This window comes from Psammomys obesus, unplaced genomic scaffold, assembly GCF_907164565.1.
Source record: "Psammomys obesus unplaced genomic scaffold, mPsaObe1.curated_primary_1811, whole genome shotgun sequence".
Lineage (NCBI taxonomy): Eukaryota > Metazoa > Chordata > Mammalia > Rodentia > Muridae > Psammomys > Psammomys obesus.
In genome coordinates, this window is record NW_026596095.1 from 10,387,451 (window position 1) to 10,405,761 (window position 18,311).

General features: G+C 36.4%; 1 protein-coding gene and 1 non-coding gene across 4 annotated transcripts in view; both read right to left on the reverse strand.

The window, feature by feature from the left end:
* Nucleotides 1-1,484: 1,484 nt before the first annotated feature.
* Fnbp1l (formin binding protein 1 like) overlaps nt 1,485-18,311 on the reverse strand; it is an 81,578-nt gene continuing 64,751 nt past the window's right edge. For 2 of the 3 annotated variants that reach the window (XM_055628129.1, XM_055628131.1), the window contains exons 10-14: nt 12,348-12,457; nt 9,500-9,632; nt 8,737-8,831; nt 7,122-7,270; nt 1,485-5,115 (exon numbers count right to left, since the gene is read on the reverse strand). In XM_055628129.1, coding sequence (XP_055484104.1) covers nt 4,937-5,115; nt 7,122-7,270; nt 8,737-8,831; nt 9,500-9,632; nt 12,348-12,457 — 666 coding nt within the window. In that variant the 3' untranslated portion in view covers nt 1,485-4,936. The remainder of the gene's footprint in view (nt 5,116-7,121; nt 7,271-8,736; nt 8,832-9,499; nt 9,633-12,347; nt 12,458-18,311) is intronic. The other variant, XM_055628130.1, reaches the window with a different exon arrangement.
* LOC129692088 (U6 spliceosomal RNA) lies at nt 9,180-9,282 on the reverse strand. The gene has a single exon (XR_008722619.1). It is a non-coding gene; the product is annotated as a U6 spliceosomal RNA (small nuclear RNA).

An 18,311-nucleotide genomic window follows, 5' to 3' on the forward strand; every position in this document is an offset into this window, starting at 1 on the left:
ATTTCTTAGGAACCTATGTCAGTTGCCTACTAAATTTCCCTTGAAAGCTGACATTATGTAGTACCTTTAAGGGCTGTTGTCAAACATATCAGAAATTACTTTCCAAAAATTTATGTTTGCCCATTTCCCAACCTCTTGGTGCCTTTCTATTTTCTGTGATCTCTATAACTGCCAACAGTGACTGATAGCTAATCTGGAATGTCAACTTGACTACAGCCAGAATCAACTAAAATCTAAGCAGCAGGGCATAGCAAGTGAAGGATTTTCTTAATTGGTTCATCTGAGGTTGGAAGGCCCAACCAAAATCTGGGCCATACCTGGTCACAGCCTACATAAAAGGACACAGAAGGAAGCTTTTGCTTTTTGCATGCTTGTCCTCATTCTAACAAGTTCCTCTTTCCTCCTGCTGAGGCATTCCTTTGCTGGTATCACAACCTATTACTTCAGGATTCCAACAGACACCAAAGACCCGCTGAGACATCCAGCAAACAACTATTGGATTCTTGGACTATCCACCGAGATGCCCATTGTGAGACTAGCCAGACCATAGCCTGATGAATGAATGCACTCTAATGAATCTCCTTTTAATGTATTATAAATTCATTCCATCGGTTCTGTTCCTCTAGGAAAATGTAACACACTGACATCTTCTACACAGGGCTGGCTTCCATCTCCTTTTGTTAGTGTTGTTACAAAGCTGTTTTCTTTCCCTGGAAGTGGAATTTGACTTTTTTGAGCACAGCTGAGACAGCTAAACGTCCTTTTCATCCTCTTGGATATTTACCCTACCCTGTTTCTAAAACTTCTGTTCACTTGAAGCTGTAATGCCTGACACCATTTTGCTGCTATTTTCATTGTTTTGCATGTGTCTACTTCGAAACTTGGTGTTGATCTTCCAACTTTCGTTGTCTTAAAATCCCAGCCTCTCACTGCTCAGAACATCTCCTGAAGTTTTATTTCCTTTGGACTTCTGAAAACACATGGTCATGGCTGAGCATTTGTCTATCAAGAAGCAACACTTCTGAAATCAGGCTTCCTGGAAGTTACAGATAATGTGTCACTACTTGCAGCAAATGCTCTCTTTCCACGCATTTTCTTTTCCCAGGAAGCACAGATGCTCTGCAACTAGTCCGGAAGGAAAGGCTAGCCAACGTGAAGGGGCCGGATCAGACTGTGGTCCAGGGTTAGCTCTCACGGATGGATACAGGGGAGAAAAGATGGGGCCAAAGAAAGTCTGGGCCACAGGGCCACTGCTGAGTAAATTCAAATGATTAAAGTAGCTTTAAAGTCACTCTAATTAAACATCTAGTCTTTCCTTTACAAAAGCTTGGGAGAAATGAATGAAGTACCTAAAATGGCTTCCCCAAAGGGCTATTCCACTTTAGGAACTTAGCATCTACTTTGTGTTATCTGAACTCTATCACACTGAAGAATAAAAGTTTCAAGTCTCTTTGGTTAAAACAGTAGTAAAAGATAAGTACACATTTTAGCCGACATGAAAAGTTTGTTTTATTCCATGAAAATATTCTCAACAGAGAACACTATAATAAACAAGGCATTTTACCATTAAGAAATCAATATGTGCACAGAGTGAAAATTACTGCAAAATTAAAAGATTTCTTTTAGAAAGCTCACATGTTCAAAGTTTAGGAATGACTTAAACTGTGCAAGTACAAGTGTCTTTTCAAATGTTATAACCATTATACAGGTTGCACTACTCCACAAGAAGGAAACTGCCTCCTATGAAAGCAAACGCCAGCTTTAGGAAAACACACAGTAGCTTGAAAAGAACAGTCCTTACAAGAAAGCTTTGAACTCTGCCCTCTGTGATTGTTAGTCAGAAAAGCATAAGTACTCCAGGCTTTGTACAGAGACAAACACAGCCAGGTCACATTTCCTCCTCATTGCTAACTTCTGAAATAAAAATAGCACTACTTTTAAAAACTACTTTATGTAGTCTGTCAGTATAGAATAATGTCACATTATATAAATAACCCTGTAACGAGATTTAATATCTAAAACTGTATAGTTTACTAGCCTCAAAGGTAATACACTACATGTCAGCTGCATAACAGTGGTGTACTTGATCTTATGAAGGCATTAATGTTCACACAATTGTCATTCAGCTTTAGTATAACTGGTAGTATGATTCAAATAGCACTGGAAAAATTATTAAAGCAGTCACACAGTTTCTAAAATATTGCTTGAAATCCAATAATACACAGAACATTTCACATTCTCTTTCTCCCCTCAAAACAGTAAATAACCAAATTAATGGAGCTTCGGTGGTACAAATAACCCTCCCACCCCCACCCACCTCCCTGTTACAAGACCACTAAGAAATTAGTTCAGATACAAGTCATTAACAGAATCACAAATGCGAGGCAGGACAACATGAGCAATGAAGGTACTAACGACAACTGTATTTACAAGTATAAACATACAGAAATTTCCATTTTACAAGTAAAAGTGCACATAGATCATTACAAAGGTTCACTAAATTTTATCTGATTCAAACAAAAGCATCACTTGGAAAGAGACTATCATTGTAATAATCAAATGAGATCGTCATCACTCCATTAAAAGATGATGGGAGGAGGTCCATCAAACTTCTCATAAATACACTGATGAAAGCAAAATGGACTCGGACAGGTCTTTAGTTTGATGCATAAATTTGAAGATGCACCACTGCACATGGTAGAGCTCTAGAAGCCACCTACCGAGGCTACATCACAGCTGCGACGGTGCCGCAGTTAGAGGAGCACTGAGCCGGCACATAAAGCCCTTTGTGGGATACTGTAGTGGTAGTGTTGGCAATCAACAGATTTAGGCACTCGAGTTTAAGGCAGCATTTGAATGGAAGCAGCTGACTTTTGACAACAGTCCCTTCGATGGTGCGTATCCTGTTATTATGCCAGGACTTCAGTGCTGACCAGATTCTCCCAGACTGAGGTGCTGAAGATGTGTCACATTTCAGAGTCTTTTTAACTGGGCTGTAGGCTAGAGCAGAGATGTTTTCTTTTTCTTATCATAAATACTTCAGGTTCACAGACTATGTCTTCATAATGCCAAAACTGGAATGTTTGCAGTGGGGAAGATTTAGCAGCATACACAAACACTAAGATGGAAACATTAGTACTGAGATGTCTGACGAAGTGATTTGCACTACAAATGCAAAATGAAACAAAGGCTTTGACAAGAACAGGGGATTGATTACAGAGACATGCCTGAAAAATCTAAGCCCAGATCACTCTAGACATGCAACAGGATGTTAAGCAAGCACGGAGGTGGTGCAGGCAGACACTGACAAATGGCAAGGGTTCTAACAGACAATAGGTCTAAAAGCCAATTAAAACAGAGCTGGATGAAGACAGTCCTACCGGACAGCCAAAAATAAGACAAACTTTAAGACAGCTCTGCATTCTTTTTGATTTGGTACAATAAATGAAAAAAGAGGTCAGCCATTGCTGGCTTTTTTCTTTTCTTCTTCCATGTGAACAACTGTGAACTACGAATTTAAGGACTGGTACTATAATGACTCTTGTATTATGTATGGAAATGCTAATGAAGTTAGTAAAAAAAAATTCTGCATGCATACATGCAACTTGCTTCTCTCACTTTCTCTTTCAGCCTGACAACTCTAATACCCTCCCCCCAAAAGCAGCTGCATGTAACCTCCTTCAACATCTTGCCCATTTCCTCAGAAACCCTCTTCAGGAACCTGCAGTCCAGGAGGAAAAAGAAAAAAACAATTACTGAAGACCTTTGGTAAGATTAAAAGGGGCATTCAGTTTAAAGTGTTTGTCCCAAATGTTCTTAAAATTATTTTATAGTCAGCTATGAACTTGGAAACATGAGATGATCAAAAGCCAGTGTTACTGCCCTCCCCTTACACCCCACTCACTAACTGGGGTGCGGCCACATGACTACTACACTGTACAGCTCTTGACTGGATAACGATTCCAACTGATGATTTTGGTGATACATTGGAAAAAAGGTATCTACTCTGACAGTTGACAGTCTAGCTAAAATGAAGCCCTCAATGGTGATACAGAGGTCTTCCTTCATTTTAGTAAAAACACTGTTTCTCCTCTAAGAGTCAGCATTGCCAGCATGTTCCTCCATTCCAGACTGTCCTCTATCTTCAATGAATTAGATGCAATTCCTCCTATGAGTAACTGCCAAACGCTAAAAGAGCACTGATGTAGTATTTCTAAAAGACACTTTCAAGTAAAAAGTAGAAGCATAAGATTAGCTGGGAATGAACTTTGTACATCATTGAAAATTACCAGTAAGCCTGAAAATATTTTCAGGTCTCAATGCTGTTTTATTCGCATACAAGCTCCACCAGGTGACTTATCCTGTGACCCTGAGATGAGCTCATATTAAATAGATTATACAGCAGGTATTGGTTTTCTTTCTTTAGGAAACCAAGTTAAGAATAGCAAGGAAAATGACTGTCATTTTATCCAATTATCCAACTATTACTTTTCTTCCTAGAACCTGAAACTATAAATTCAAGCTCCTAGGTTGAGCCACTCCTGGGAATCAGCTTTTTGCAGTTCAGAGCAGGTTTGTTTATTTTAATTCATCAGTCACTGTTGTTTCTGAAGTAAAGGGGGCAGGGAACATTCTACTTATGATTTTTGCCTAATAATCAAATCTATTATTTATAAGGCAGAAAAGCACACATCCTTTACACACACTTAGGCAGGACAGAAAGCAAAAGGCATCAATTAAGCTTCCACACCAACATCATGTGAACAGTAAGGCGTCAAAGAGTTTCTTGTGGCAGTATTCACACTCTCTGATCAAGCCTGCAATCAGCTCACATAGTGAACAATGCATCAGGATGCCTTAACTTTTTGTTTTTTTCTGACCTGTTGAATGTGTTGTCATTTTACATTATACACAGCACAAAGCTGCCTTGGTTAGTTTAGATATAAGTTACTGCACCTTTACTGTTTTTCTCTAGAGTTACATCTATGTATGTTGTGGGAACGTAGCCTTCTTCGCCATTCTGTCTCCGAGCTCTTGTCCATCCATCTCCTTTGTCCTCCTCAATAATATACAGAACTTCACCTTCTTTCATTGCCAGAGTACCTTCATTATGCCCTAGGTGAAAGTTTTCAAAGCACAAGCAACATTAAAGCACTGCAATAATTTTTAATAAAAGTTATAAATAAAAGGGAGACAGAAAAACCTGGAGGAGACAGTTCCATAAGGAGACCAACAGAGCCCCAAAAAAACTGAGCTCTGGGGACGCTGCAGAGACTGAAACCCAACCAAGGACAGTGCACAGAGAGGACCTAAAACCCCAACTCAGATGTAACCTATAGACTCAAGTGGGTGCCCTAATAACAGGAGCAGGAGTTTTCTCTGGCATGAACTCAGTGACAGGCTCTCTGTTCACCTCCCCCTGGGGGGTGCAGCCTTGCCAGGCCACAGAGGAAGACAAAGCAGCCAGTCCTGATGAGACCTGATAGACTAGGGTCAGATGGAAGGGGAGGAGGTCCTCCCTTATCAGTGGACTAGGGGAGGGGCACAGGGGAAAAAGAGGGAGAGAGGGTGGGATTGGGAGGAGACAAGGGAGGGGGACACAGCTGAAATACAAATTGAATAAATTGTAATAAATGATAATAAAATAAAATTTAAAAGAAGTTATAAATATAATATACTAGCAAACATGAAATACTACTAAATTTCATTATATCTAGATGCAAAAGCCCACTGACTGTTAGAAGCAGCACATTTTCTGTGATGCTTTCTAGTTTATTCAACACATCACATACAATCATCTGAACTACATAATAAGCCAATGAGGCTTGTTATAATCACCTGCAGCATAGCAGATTCAGAAACTGTGCCACAGCACTATGTAAGATACACAGCTATTACATAATTTGACAGGGTAATCTAACCACTACTTTACAATTTTAATTCTTTCTCCAAATTTGAGCAGTGTTACTAACCAAAAACTTCATGAAGAATGGATCAGGAAAATAGTAGGGTAACAGAGAGTAAAAGAAAGCATATATGCAGAGAGAATCCTCAGAGAAGCTAGCTAGCCAGATCAGGGAACTCCTAAGAGTTCTAAATAAGGCCAAAGAGCAACTGAGGATGAGTCCTGACATCAACCTCAAGCCTCCACACGAACAGGCACCCATATACATATACATGCAAATATGCGCATATGTATACCACAAATACACACGAAAATGGAAAACATTATGTATGTGAAAGAGAAAAGATGTACTATTATTATGCCAATTAAGTGTAGAGATCAGAGGACAACTTTACGTATCAGTTTCCTCTACCATGTGGGTCCTGTGGAAGAAATGCAGGTCCCCAGTGAAGTTGGCAGTTGCCTTTAATCACCTGGAGAGCTCCCTATCCCTAAAAATGAAGAGTAAAGACTTCACTCAATTGTAAAACCAACACATGAAGAAAGGTGTTAAATTGCAGAGCATTTCATAACTGCTGATGAAGGTGTTACTCTGCTCTTCTGGTATTTGAAGTAGAGGACTTTTTTAAAGAGTCCCAGAAAAGGAAAAAACAAAACTAAAAGTCAGCAGAGAGGGCCATAACACCTCTTCTTCCCAAAGCCTTTCTCCAGCCATCACATCACAGGAGAAGGCACTACATTCAGGAGCTACCACTTTCTTTGCTGCTCTCATCTGAAGAGGAAGCTTACAGAATCAGGATACAATTGATAGCATGCAGCTGTGCCTTCTCTCTATACTATAGCTGCAATGGAGAGCATGAAATGACATCTACAAGCTATTTACTTCTTGGCTCGGGCTGAAGTTGCTTCAGCTCTGTGGGGCACATGTGAGTTTGAGTAAGATCTAAAATCAAGTGAAAATTCTCTATTATCTAGAGTTGGTAGGTAATTATCTACATTAGGATCTGGCAACATATAAGATTTTCCTTCAATTCAGCTGTATGTGCGGAGGTAGGGGTAAAACTATATAACATAGGTAAAACAAAACTATGCAATTATTGAACCAAGAATGTAATTTTCTGACAATGTATCATTTAGCCAAGATACTAAAATATGTGATGACCTATTTTGACTTTGAGAAACCAATCTTATCAAATATTATATATGAAGAACATACCATCAAAAGGGTAGATAGCTTTACAGTGTCCAATAGCCGGCAAGGGATCATCATCTTCAAATTCATCATCAAATTCACTGTGATGACCATGTTGTTGGGGTGGCCCACGAACTTCTTGGTTTGCATCATCAGTGTAACTTCCCTCAGGGCTAAAAACCATGAAAAGTATCTCTGATTAAGTATCACAAACATGAGAACACTTTGTGTATTATTTCTAAGTTGATCTCAGGGAAAATTAGTTATAAACGACATGCTTCCATATTGAGCTCTATTTTCAAATTAAATGTGTAAACTGCTTGTAGTAATATAAAATGGGTCTTCATTTAATTTCCTGAAGTAAACATTTAAGTAAACATTCCTCATTATGTAAGGTTCTAAAGAGGAAAAGGAACAATGTAGTTCTCTAATGTCGGAGATATTCCTTAGTAGAATCACCCTGATCTATGTTCAGTCCACAGTGAGGTTTTTTGTGATTCAACTCATGAGAAGCCATGAGCATAGCATAGCACATGCATGGAGGTAAGCAGTTCATTAGTGGTCCTGCAAACCATCACACAGAAGTGCTCTGCCCAGGACTGCTCCAAGAGAAGCTCACTTTCTTTTCTCCGTGAACCTGAAGGAAACTGCAAGTTTATTAAAAAAAAAAAAGAAAATCAGATGGAGCCTTAAAACACACACATACACACACACTCTCTCTCTCTGCAGTAGATTTAGCAGCACTCCTAAGTAAGCTAGAAAACCACATTTTTAAATTAAACATACTAATACTAGAAAACCTAAACCCCCTTAACCTGGATTTTTAACCTAACAACAAAAACCAGTTCTCTGTAGTTCTTGAAAAATTAAAGATAAGAACTGTTTTCCTAAAGTGACAGGCACGTGATAGGAGGTGCTCACGCCTGTGAGACACTTACTAGGCCCAGGTATTCTACCTCCTCTGTGTATGACTGACCATGTAGACTACTAGACCATTTCCTTCATCACAGCAGCTCTGTACAATGGGCATTTTAACTTCCATTTTGTGCTTAGAAAACTGGATTAAGGAATTATAAAAGAAAAAATTGCTCAAATTATGCTGTCTTAGTAGAACAATATCTCAAAGATGAAGCGCAGTTTACTGATTATCTTATGACAGAAAAACAAAACTAAACAAAAACTAAAGACCTTACACTAAGGAAGAAATGTCACAGCAGTATGGAGACCTTGCTAAAAGCTAAGCTGAAAACTCTGTTCTAACTAATAAGACATTGTTCCTTTTCTTCTTCACCAAATTGTAAGCAACTGGATAATACTTTTTTTCTTCCACCATAAGCTATCCAACTCCACAAAAACCTTAAGGGAATCTCTCCCTTCCCTGAGGTTCCTAAGTCTGCTAGGTTTTCTTTTTTGCTTTGTTTTGTGTTGTTATTGTTTTCTTTTATTCTTAGTTGCTCAGGGATATGATAAGCTATAATTGAAGAAGATGAAATTTCCTATTTTACTTCCAACTAATAACTAAGATACAGAATAGTTTCAAAAGACTGAAGTTATTTAACAAACATAGTAACGGAACTAAAAAATGAGAAAAAAAGAAAATTAAATGATTATTGAAATAAAAATAAAACAAAATTCTGACCTTTCTCGCCCCTGTGTCACAAGATGATTTATGTCACTACTGTGTCTTCTGTCTCCTCTCCCACCTGTTTTGCCTTCAACTTCAGAGAGCCATGCCTTCAGGAAAAGCACACAATAACAACAAAAATCCCAGACAGTTCAATATGCTCAAAACCTAAGGCACCCTGAATTTAAATGCACTTTGAGATTTTATGATTCTTAGAAATTTTTATTTCTGTGTATACAGTGATTAACTTTATAGTTGACTTTTTTTGTTTTTGTTTTGGTTTTTGAGACAGAGTTTCTCTGTGTAGCCTTGGCTGTCCTGAACTCGCTTTGTAGAACAAGCTGGCCTTGAACTCACAGAGTTCAGCATCCCAAGTACTGGAAGCGAAGGCTTGCGCCACTGCACCAACGGGCCCTTTATAATTGATTTTTAAAAACAGTATATTTAGTTTTTTTTTTTTAAATATGGAATGCTTCACAAATTTGTATATCACCCTTGCTCAGTAGCTGCTAATCTTCTCTATATCCTTCCAATTTTAGTATATGTGTTGCTGAAGCAAGCATGTATGTTTAGCTTTATATGACAATCCAAATAATAAAATAAATGAGTAGGCTGTTAATATAATTATATACCACAATAATGATACTTTCAGTTCAAAAGTTCTAAAATTAAACATAAATACCGTTATATGTCTGGCAAAATCCAATCTATCACAATAAAGTTTATAAAATACTTAAAAATATACTTTTATCTCAGACTGCTGAATTAACAAATGTACCTCATTCTTGTGGATTTCCATTCGTAAGCGGTCAATGTTATTCATTGTCTCTGCTAATTTAGGCTGCAAACTTCCTGGATCCCCCATTTGTGGATTTTTCTCATATACATCCTTCATTTTATTGAGCGCTTCTCTGAGAGACAGAAGGAAACCACAAAACTAAATATCCACTTCATGTGTTTTTAGAGTTTCATTTGTCTTTGGGGACTAAAGTATCTGAACCCTAAAAAGTCACATTTTTAGGTTTAGACAAATACATCCTAATTAAAGACAATTTGTATAAACTCATGCATATATGTATATGACTATGTATATACAGTCAGTAATTTAAGGAAAGATTCTTAAAATCTGTGTGTTTGAGTGTTTACAATTAAAAGACTTCTGATACAAAAAAACCCCACACTGTTTCTCAGGTCTTATTACATAATTTACACATACATGGGCTTAATAATGTTCCACACTGTTCTTATATTGTTTCCCAAATCAAATTCATGACTTTGCTTTGTTTTGAAACAAGGTCTCACTAGGTAGTTCAGGCTAGCCTTAAACTCTTGATCTTTCTATGTGCTAGGATAACAGACCTTTGCCAACATGCCTGGCTCTAAGTCAAACTCATTATATTTTCACCCATTAACATTATTCTATTCCATCAGAATCCCTTATCTCATTTCCCACAGCATCACTGTCCTCCCACTCATCTGTGCTAGAAATAGTAATACCATCTTTAACTGTGCACTCCCTTCGGTTCTTTGCCAATTCCTGTTAGCCTACTTCCTCTTCTCTAGTCCCATTACTGTAGATTATGTCCAATCAGAGCTGTCTGGTGCTAGCACCTGATACTGTTGACTAATACTCCTTAATAATCTCTTCCTTCTTGACCTAAGGGGTTACACTTTTCTCCTCCTCGCCTCTGCTTTCTTAACCATCATTCAATGGCTTCTACTTTGTTCAACTTTTAAATGTCTGTTATATAATTGACAAGAAGTTTCCTCTCATCTCATCCTACACTTCCCTTTACAATGTTTTGATCTTCAGAGGATTCTCCAGTGTCTGTTTGCAGTTTTTTAAGCTCTAGATGTATATTTCCAAATTTTTTTTAATTTTATTTTTTTATTAATCACAGGTTGTTTACTCTGTATCCCAGCCATAGCCCTCTCCCTCATTCCCTCCCAATCCCATCCTTATCTCCTCCCTGCCCCTTTCCAAGTCCACTGATAGGGGAGGTCCTTCTCCCCTTCCATCTGACCCTAACTTATCAGTTATCTCCAGGACTGGCTACAATGTCTTCCTCTGTGGTCTAGGCAAGACTGTTCCTCCCTTGGGGGGGAGGGGGAAGGGGAGGTAAAGGAGCCAGTTGTTGAGTTCATGTCAGAAATTGTTCTGTTCCTCTTACTAGGGTACCCACTTGGTTACTGAGCTACCATGGGCTACATCCAAGCAGGGGTTCAAGGTTATATCCATACATGGTCCTTGGTTGGAGAAATAGTCTCATAGAGGGCCCCCGTGCCCTGATATATTTGGTCCTTATGGAGCTCCTGTCCTCTCCAGGTCATAATACCTCCCCCTTCTTTCGTATGATTCTCTGCACACTGTCTAAGGTTTGGTTATGAGTCTCCGAATCTGCTTTGATACACTGCTAGGTAGAGTCTTTCAGAGGCCCTCTGCGGTAGGCTTCTGTCCTGTTACTTGTTTTCTCCTACTCCCCCTGTCCATCCCATTTGTCTAAGTTATTTCCAAATTTCAAGTAAATATTTTCCATGTGAATTTTTCACAAAACATCAGCAAAATCTTTACTTTCGCCCAAATTTATTTTCCTTGTTTTTTTTTTCAATTAATGTTATAGCTCTCTCAGTATCTACAAGTCAGTCCCTAAAAAGTCTCCTGATCACTGATCTCGTTATACAAGGGTCAGTTACCTTTAGAACAGTTGCTAATTGGAACTTCTGAAGACCTCCATCCCCATCACCCACAGAATGCTACAAAAAAGTAGTTAAGACTTTTCCTAACTCAGTCTTTCCCCTTCATTCTATTACTACAGTTACACAATTTCTAACCAAGTTACATCCTTCTGTCCATACAACTCGGATGACTAGTTTGAAGAATTTAATGATATGCTTCATGTAAAATGATTTTATGTGTGGTGAATATAATCCCACAACCAATATTCCAATGAACTCAATTTATACATTAAAAATATGTATAAAATACAGGAGGTGGTTGATGCTGGTAGAACTTCTTTTAACAACGAATTACCATGTTTTGGATTTCTGTTTTGTTTTCTAAAAATTTGTGAAAGGAATTCCAATAGCATATAACAAAATTCTGTAATTAAAAACCAAACAAAGACCTGATTTTTTTACTTATATAACATGCAAGCCACAAAGTTTTCTAGTTTAAGTAGTGTATTTTTCCCTGGGGTGGGGTATTTCAGGGGCTGGAGAGATGACTCAGAAGTTAGGATCACTGACTGCTCTTCTGGAGGACCTGGGGTCTATTCCCAGTACCCACATGAAGGCTCACAACCATTTCTAACTCCAGTTCCAGGTTCTTCTGGCTTCCATAGGTACCAGACATGCAGGCGGTATATAAATATACATGCAGACCAAACAAAAAAATCTTTTAAAAAAGTTTTTAAAAGTATTTCAGGTAGAATATATGATTTTTAGAGGAATGAAAGGAATTGAACTCAGGTCCCCAAGAATGTTAACTATGTACTCTGACCACTGAACTACACCCCAGCCCAGAATGAATTGATTTTGAAACATTCTGTGTATCAGTGTGGTCATATCTCATTAACTCCTAGGAAAAACAAACAAACAAAACCAGTGAGGGCTTAAGGGAACACTACTTTTGGTCTGCTTCTTTCTGCAGCCCTCGGTTAAGCTCGTCAATGCGTTGCTGTAACTTCTTGCGCCTTTGCTCTGGCGGCAAATGACTGAAGTCTTCTAGTGCTGGGCCCTGGAAAGAGAGTCTAATCATTATTAAAGACACTTTCAGATATCTTGACCTTTACTGTTATAAAATAAGCAACTAACTTTAATTTTTAATTAGCCTCAACCTTTTAAAGCCTAGATAGATGTATTAATAAAAATAAAAGCTTAAATTTCAATATTTACAAAAACATGAAAACAGGCAGAAAGAAAAAAGAAATCTTACCAAATATAGGTAATTAGTAACTATTACGTTATTTCAAGTCTTGGCAGAGTTAAAATAAATACATGTGAGTTTTCTTACAGCAACAACAAAATGGGAACACATAACATTTCTCACATTATCTTACTATGCTGGTATGTACTCTTACATAGAATCTTATGGAATAAAATCCACATTGTGACATTTAGACTACCATGAATGTGCAAAATAAACATGAAATTCATAACTGAGCAACATAAGCAACTTACCGCATAAAGACAACTAATTAAAGAAGTATTTTTTAATACTGTAGTTAGTTTTTGAATGAATATGTGTTTTACACCATTCTTTGAAAACAAAATATGCTTGGATCATTAAAAAATTAAGTATAGTCTACTGATCAGAAATTACATTTATACATGGAATACACTTCTAATCTTCCCTATGTAAGAGCAAATGACAGGCCTCAGCTGTTTCTGAAAGACATAATCCCACTTTTCTCCCTCTAGTTGGTTTTGACAGCAGGCTCTAACTTTTGTCTGTAACTTGAACCTCAGTCTCTTAAGTGCTACCATTACAACAAGCATGTGACACCATGGCCAACCTTGACACAGTCCTTAGAAGGACTCTTGGTTAGAAAGGTTTCAATGCTTTCGAATGTAGGTAAATACATGTTAGTAGAGGTGTATGCTTTCCTATTACTGGTGTCTCTCTCCTGAAGACCATGCCTCTCTCTGTAGTCCTCAACTCCCAGGCCTCTGGTGTTGCGGTCACATGAGTGTGTCACCACAATCAGTTCCATTTTCCTCTTAAATGTCATTTAGTCACTGTTACTTCAGCCTCATTGTTAGAGATTATAACAGAACTATTATAAACTACTGAATCCATTTAATACAACCTATATTAACATATCACATTCTAAAAACTAATACCTATCCTTCATTTTTCTTCTTTAAAATGGTTGAATGAATATTGTTCTCAAATTTTTTAAGTGCTGCTGAGACAAGCTTACAAAATAAAATGCATTCTTTCTCTCTGGGCTACTCACGCCTTTAGTATTATGCTTAATGGCTTGATTCCACTATGCATAGGACATTTTATTGCCTGCCTACATCTATGTCTATATACCTCATTCCTGCAGAGCCTAGGAGAGAGCACTGGAACTGAAGTTCCAGACAGTTATGAGCTACCATGTGATTGTTGGAATTGAATTGAGGAGCAGCCAGTGCTCCCAATGACCAAGCCACCTTGCCACACTGTGTCACTTACTTTTAAACAACAGGAAAGTCACTTATAGAAAACATCATCATCAAATGTTAATTAATAACAAGAACCTCTAAAAATCTTTCCCCAGTGGCCCACGTTTTTATCAGGCACCAATACAAACTGGCTGTGTCAATCAACCAAATCTAAACTAAATAGAAAAATAGCAAAATTTCCTATGTAAAGTTCCTGTAAACTTACTAGTTAATGATCAATGTAATTTGTTTGAGGCCCAGGGATTACACTACCAATGGAATAATACAAAGATAACCCAATTTATATTAAAAAAATAATTTTGAAAAGCTTGAAAATTATTTAAGGAAATAAAGAAATACATTTCAGTTTAATAGGCTTGGGGGGGGGGGAGATATAATAAACTGGCCATTATCCATGGGTAAATTTCCAATTATTTGTCTAATCCTAATGCAACTTTGGTATCAAATATTTTAACAACAGGTATCAAGGGACTAGCATTTCTAAACCCCATTTCAACATTATAAACCATTCTTAGATAAGCACACGAAGCAATCCCATTCCATTTACCATGGACTTCAAAAAGCCATGCAAGGCACGTAACAACCACTCTTGCTACCAAGGAACGTATAAAAGTCTCAACTAGAACAGTCTAAAACAGTGATCTGCTTTCTACATCTGTGTGCATAGTTTTCTATGTAAAGTACCCACTAATTTGGAGGCTAATTCTTTATAATATAAATTCATCAATTTATATGAAATAAATGTACATGGAAACACTTCAAACACAAAGGGATGGGACACAAACACACTCACATTCTCACACAAAATAGATTACTTGTGCTTTCCAACAAGCACTGAATCCGTAATAAAATTAACAAAACTTTTTGTTTTTCTTTTCTGGACAAACCTAACAGTTCTTATAATAAAGTAAATATTAAATTTGTATGACTTTTTAAAGGTAAATTTAAAAAGAAAAATATTTTTCTCAATTTTACTTCTGTACAACATCAACATTTGCTTCACCATGTAACTTTATCGAATTCTCTTTAACATGACATGGACTCCATCTAGTAACATTTAAGAACTTGATGGGTTGATAACAGTTAACCACATTATTATCTAATCTATGACATCCAAAAGGTACTGGCATATGTTGGATTATGGATTAAATTATATATATTAAAAAATGCAAGTTGAAAATGGGATGTACTTTAATACTTTTTCTGAACTAAATAAAACAATGTTTTGTGATTAATGTTGGTAAAGTATATAGATCAGCACACAGGGCTTACCATCTTCATCGACCACTGAATAGTTCAATGGAAAACAGAAAGAAATGGTAAATTATTCACATGAAATAATACACAAGATGCAATAACCTATATTTTTTTACAATATTAAAATAAATTATGTACACTTTACGATCCAAACAATTATGCCAGAAAAAAAAAATTAAGCACATTTGGGAAAGCAAATTAGTTGCACAAGAAAGAAAAAAAGAAAGGAAAGCACACACTGATAATGGGCAGATATTTTCTAAATTTAATAAAACTCAAAAGTAAATCATCCTATCATCATATATTTTCTTAAAGAGAATTTCATGAAGGCATTTCTTCATATCATTCATTTTCAGAAGCATTAACATTTGAAATGTGTTGAATGAAAAAGATCTAATGTTAGCCATAGAAAAGGAAATTTATGAAAAGTTCAAAAACCAGAATGGCCTTCTCAATGCACTACAGAAAGCATAATTTCCTGAAGTTTCATAATCCTAATGACTATTTTGGACTTAAATATATGAAGGTTTGGTAAGGGTTTGGTTAAGGTGCTGTTTTTTTAAAAATAAAAGTAACAAGAGATTTACCCTGTATCAAATTCTCTCTACATACTATTAGACACAAAGATTATAGGTTGAATTTTGCTTTGAAAATAGATTTCCTATTTTTCTGGTTTTATTTTGAAATCAATGTGCCTAAAAAACAGTACTAAATTCATTTCAATTTCAGAAAACCGAATAAAGATTTATCCTTTCAGAAGATAGGCGGAGTCTGAGGAGATCAACTACAGGTGCTTTAATAAAATCGAGAACTTCATACACCTTTTGACATCAGGATTCTGCAAGTGGCACAGAATGTATCATACACAACTACACACACACAAGCACATACATACAATAGCCTGGAATATGCATCAAGCTTTACAAATCTTCACACTCGTCACGTTTAGCTAGTCTTCAACTTTCTTCCTTTGGGGAGTCAGGAGACACATGTCAGTGGTAGACTAGCTGCCTCATTTGTGCAAGGCCATGGATTAAATCCTCAGTACCCCTCATAAAAGAAGCATTTTCCCTGTTTCTAAATCACATTTTTTTAATGGAACAGTAATACATGTCAGATAAAATTTTCACATAAAAATTGAAAGAAATTTAATAAATATCTAGCAAAAATATCTACCCCTTATCTCTGATGAGTTCGCCATGTATATTAATGATTATGACAAAAAGATGACATTTGCTATCCATTGTCCTTCTAAACTAAGCTTAACATTCTTTAGACTGTCAGTAGTTTAAAGAAGAAAAAGACCAGCTTATTTTGCTATCACAGTGAGAAAAGTAGACAGGTTTAAATTAAGGAAAGATATTTATGGTATTCTTTAAACACTAACAAAATTGTATATGACAAGGAATAAAACAGTCAAATGAGTTGCCTTATCTTTTATATGAATTTTCACTACTGAGTGAAATAATTACTTTCCTAATTTATATTTTAATCTTTTAGAGAAACAGGATAAATATAAAATATCAAATGTTTCTATTTTAGCTTAGTTAGTTTTACTAAGTAGAAAATAGATTTAAATTTCACTGAAAAAATTCTCTGTAAAAAGAACAGAAACATTGTTTTTACTACATGTTCAATGCGAAAATACCAGGATTTCATATAGAAATAGTTTACAAATTAGAAAATTTCATATAACCACTGCATCATAATGTAGTGCCAAACACAGGAGAACTAACATTAAGTCAAGAAATGAAAATAATTAAGTGTGTTTTATCTTTAAACAGGCCAAAACCCTGGAAACTATTCTGAACATATAAAATCTTAACAGAGTAACTCTAAAACTCTGTAAGACCAAATATGGACTCCTATTATGAGCTAGGTAATTCTATTACTTTAAAGGAATGTCTATGAAAACAAAAGAAAGTAGTTATGGAGTTAAAAAATGTTAATTTGTGTATTAAGCAGCCAAGTTTGGGTGTATTTTCCAAACATCCATTCAAGCTTAGAACTTGTCATCACAGAGGGCAATTATAGAGCCTTATCCCTTAGAATAGGTCCAGTGGAACCACTGTCAAACTCAAAAACACCGTCCTGATGTGATATTTTTCAAATCTTTAATTATGAGACTGCATATACCAGTTTTTCTTTAGAAAAGCCCACTTAGGAAAAACAATATCCAACAAGACAGAAAACAGCTTTTGAATTGAAGGGACAACTTGGCAGCTAGAAGCAGTCCCAAGACCTATATTGTAAGCTTAGTGGACTGAAAAATCATGCAAATCCCATAAAAATACCAGTTAATTGGGGTTTACTTTGCTTGTGGAGTTCTTGAATGGAAAGAAAATATTTTCAAATATTATCTAGTAAACTCCCAAAGATCAGTCAGAATATAAAAATTTCTCATTCCCAATGATAAACACTTTTCTCCTGCTCTCTGTCTTCTAATCCTCTAGCTGGTTATTATGGTGACTAAGACATGTGACTATTTAAATTAAAGCAATATATGAACATAACACAGATAAAGAGCAATTTTAAGTGGTGTAGTTGTAAAATTCTAACTGCAAATTGTTCAATAAGAATGCTACGCATTTAAGATTCTTTCCGATAGGTCTAACTGCATTATATTTTTTTCCAAACAATTAAATTTACTTTGTATCTCTATGAGAAGCAAGTTAAAAATTCTACCTCATAACTAAGGCAAAAAAAAAAAAAAAATTCAAATAAAATCTTTCACACAAGTATAAAAAGCCAGTGAGCAGCCAGAATGCTTGTCCTCAAAACACAAACTTATCTGTGGGATCTTCCTATAGGCCATGAATTGCCTCTATTATCACATACCATTAGGTAAGCTGAGAAAAAAACAGGGAGAGTGGAAGGAAGATGATCATATACTAGGATAGGCTCTGTATCACTGTCACCAGTGAAGTTTGTCACATTTTCTTAGTAGTTTAAATAAAAATAAAGCGCGATCCTGCCCTAAACATGTATTTTGTTCTTCAGGTGTCTGAAATGCATGTTAGTTCAAAAGCTACAGAAAGAAAGCAAGCGGCACACTAGTACTGAGTCACTGTTAATAATCTGACGCTATCTACGGTTACCACACCTGTCTTTCAAATGCCCAAAAGTCATATAAACTGAATTATAGCTGTATAATTAAAAGCATT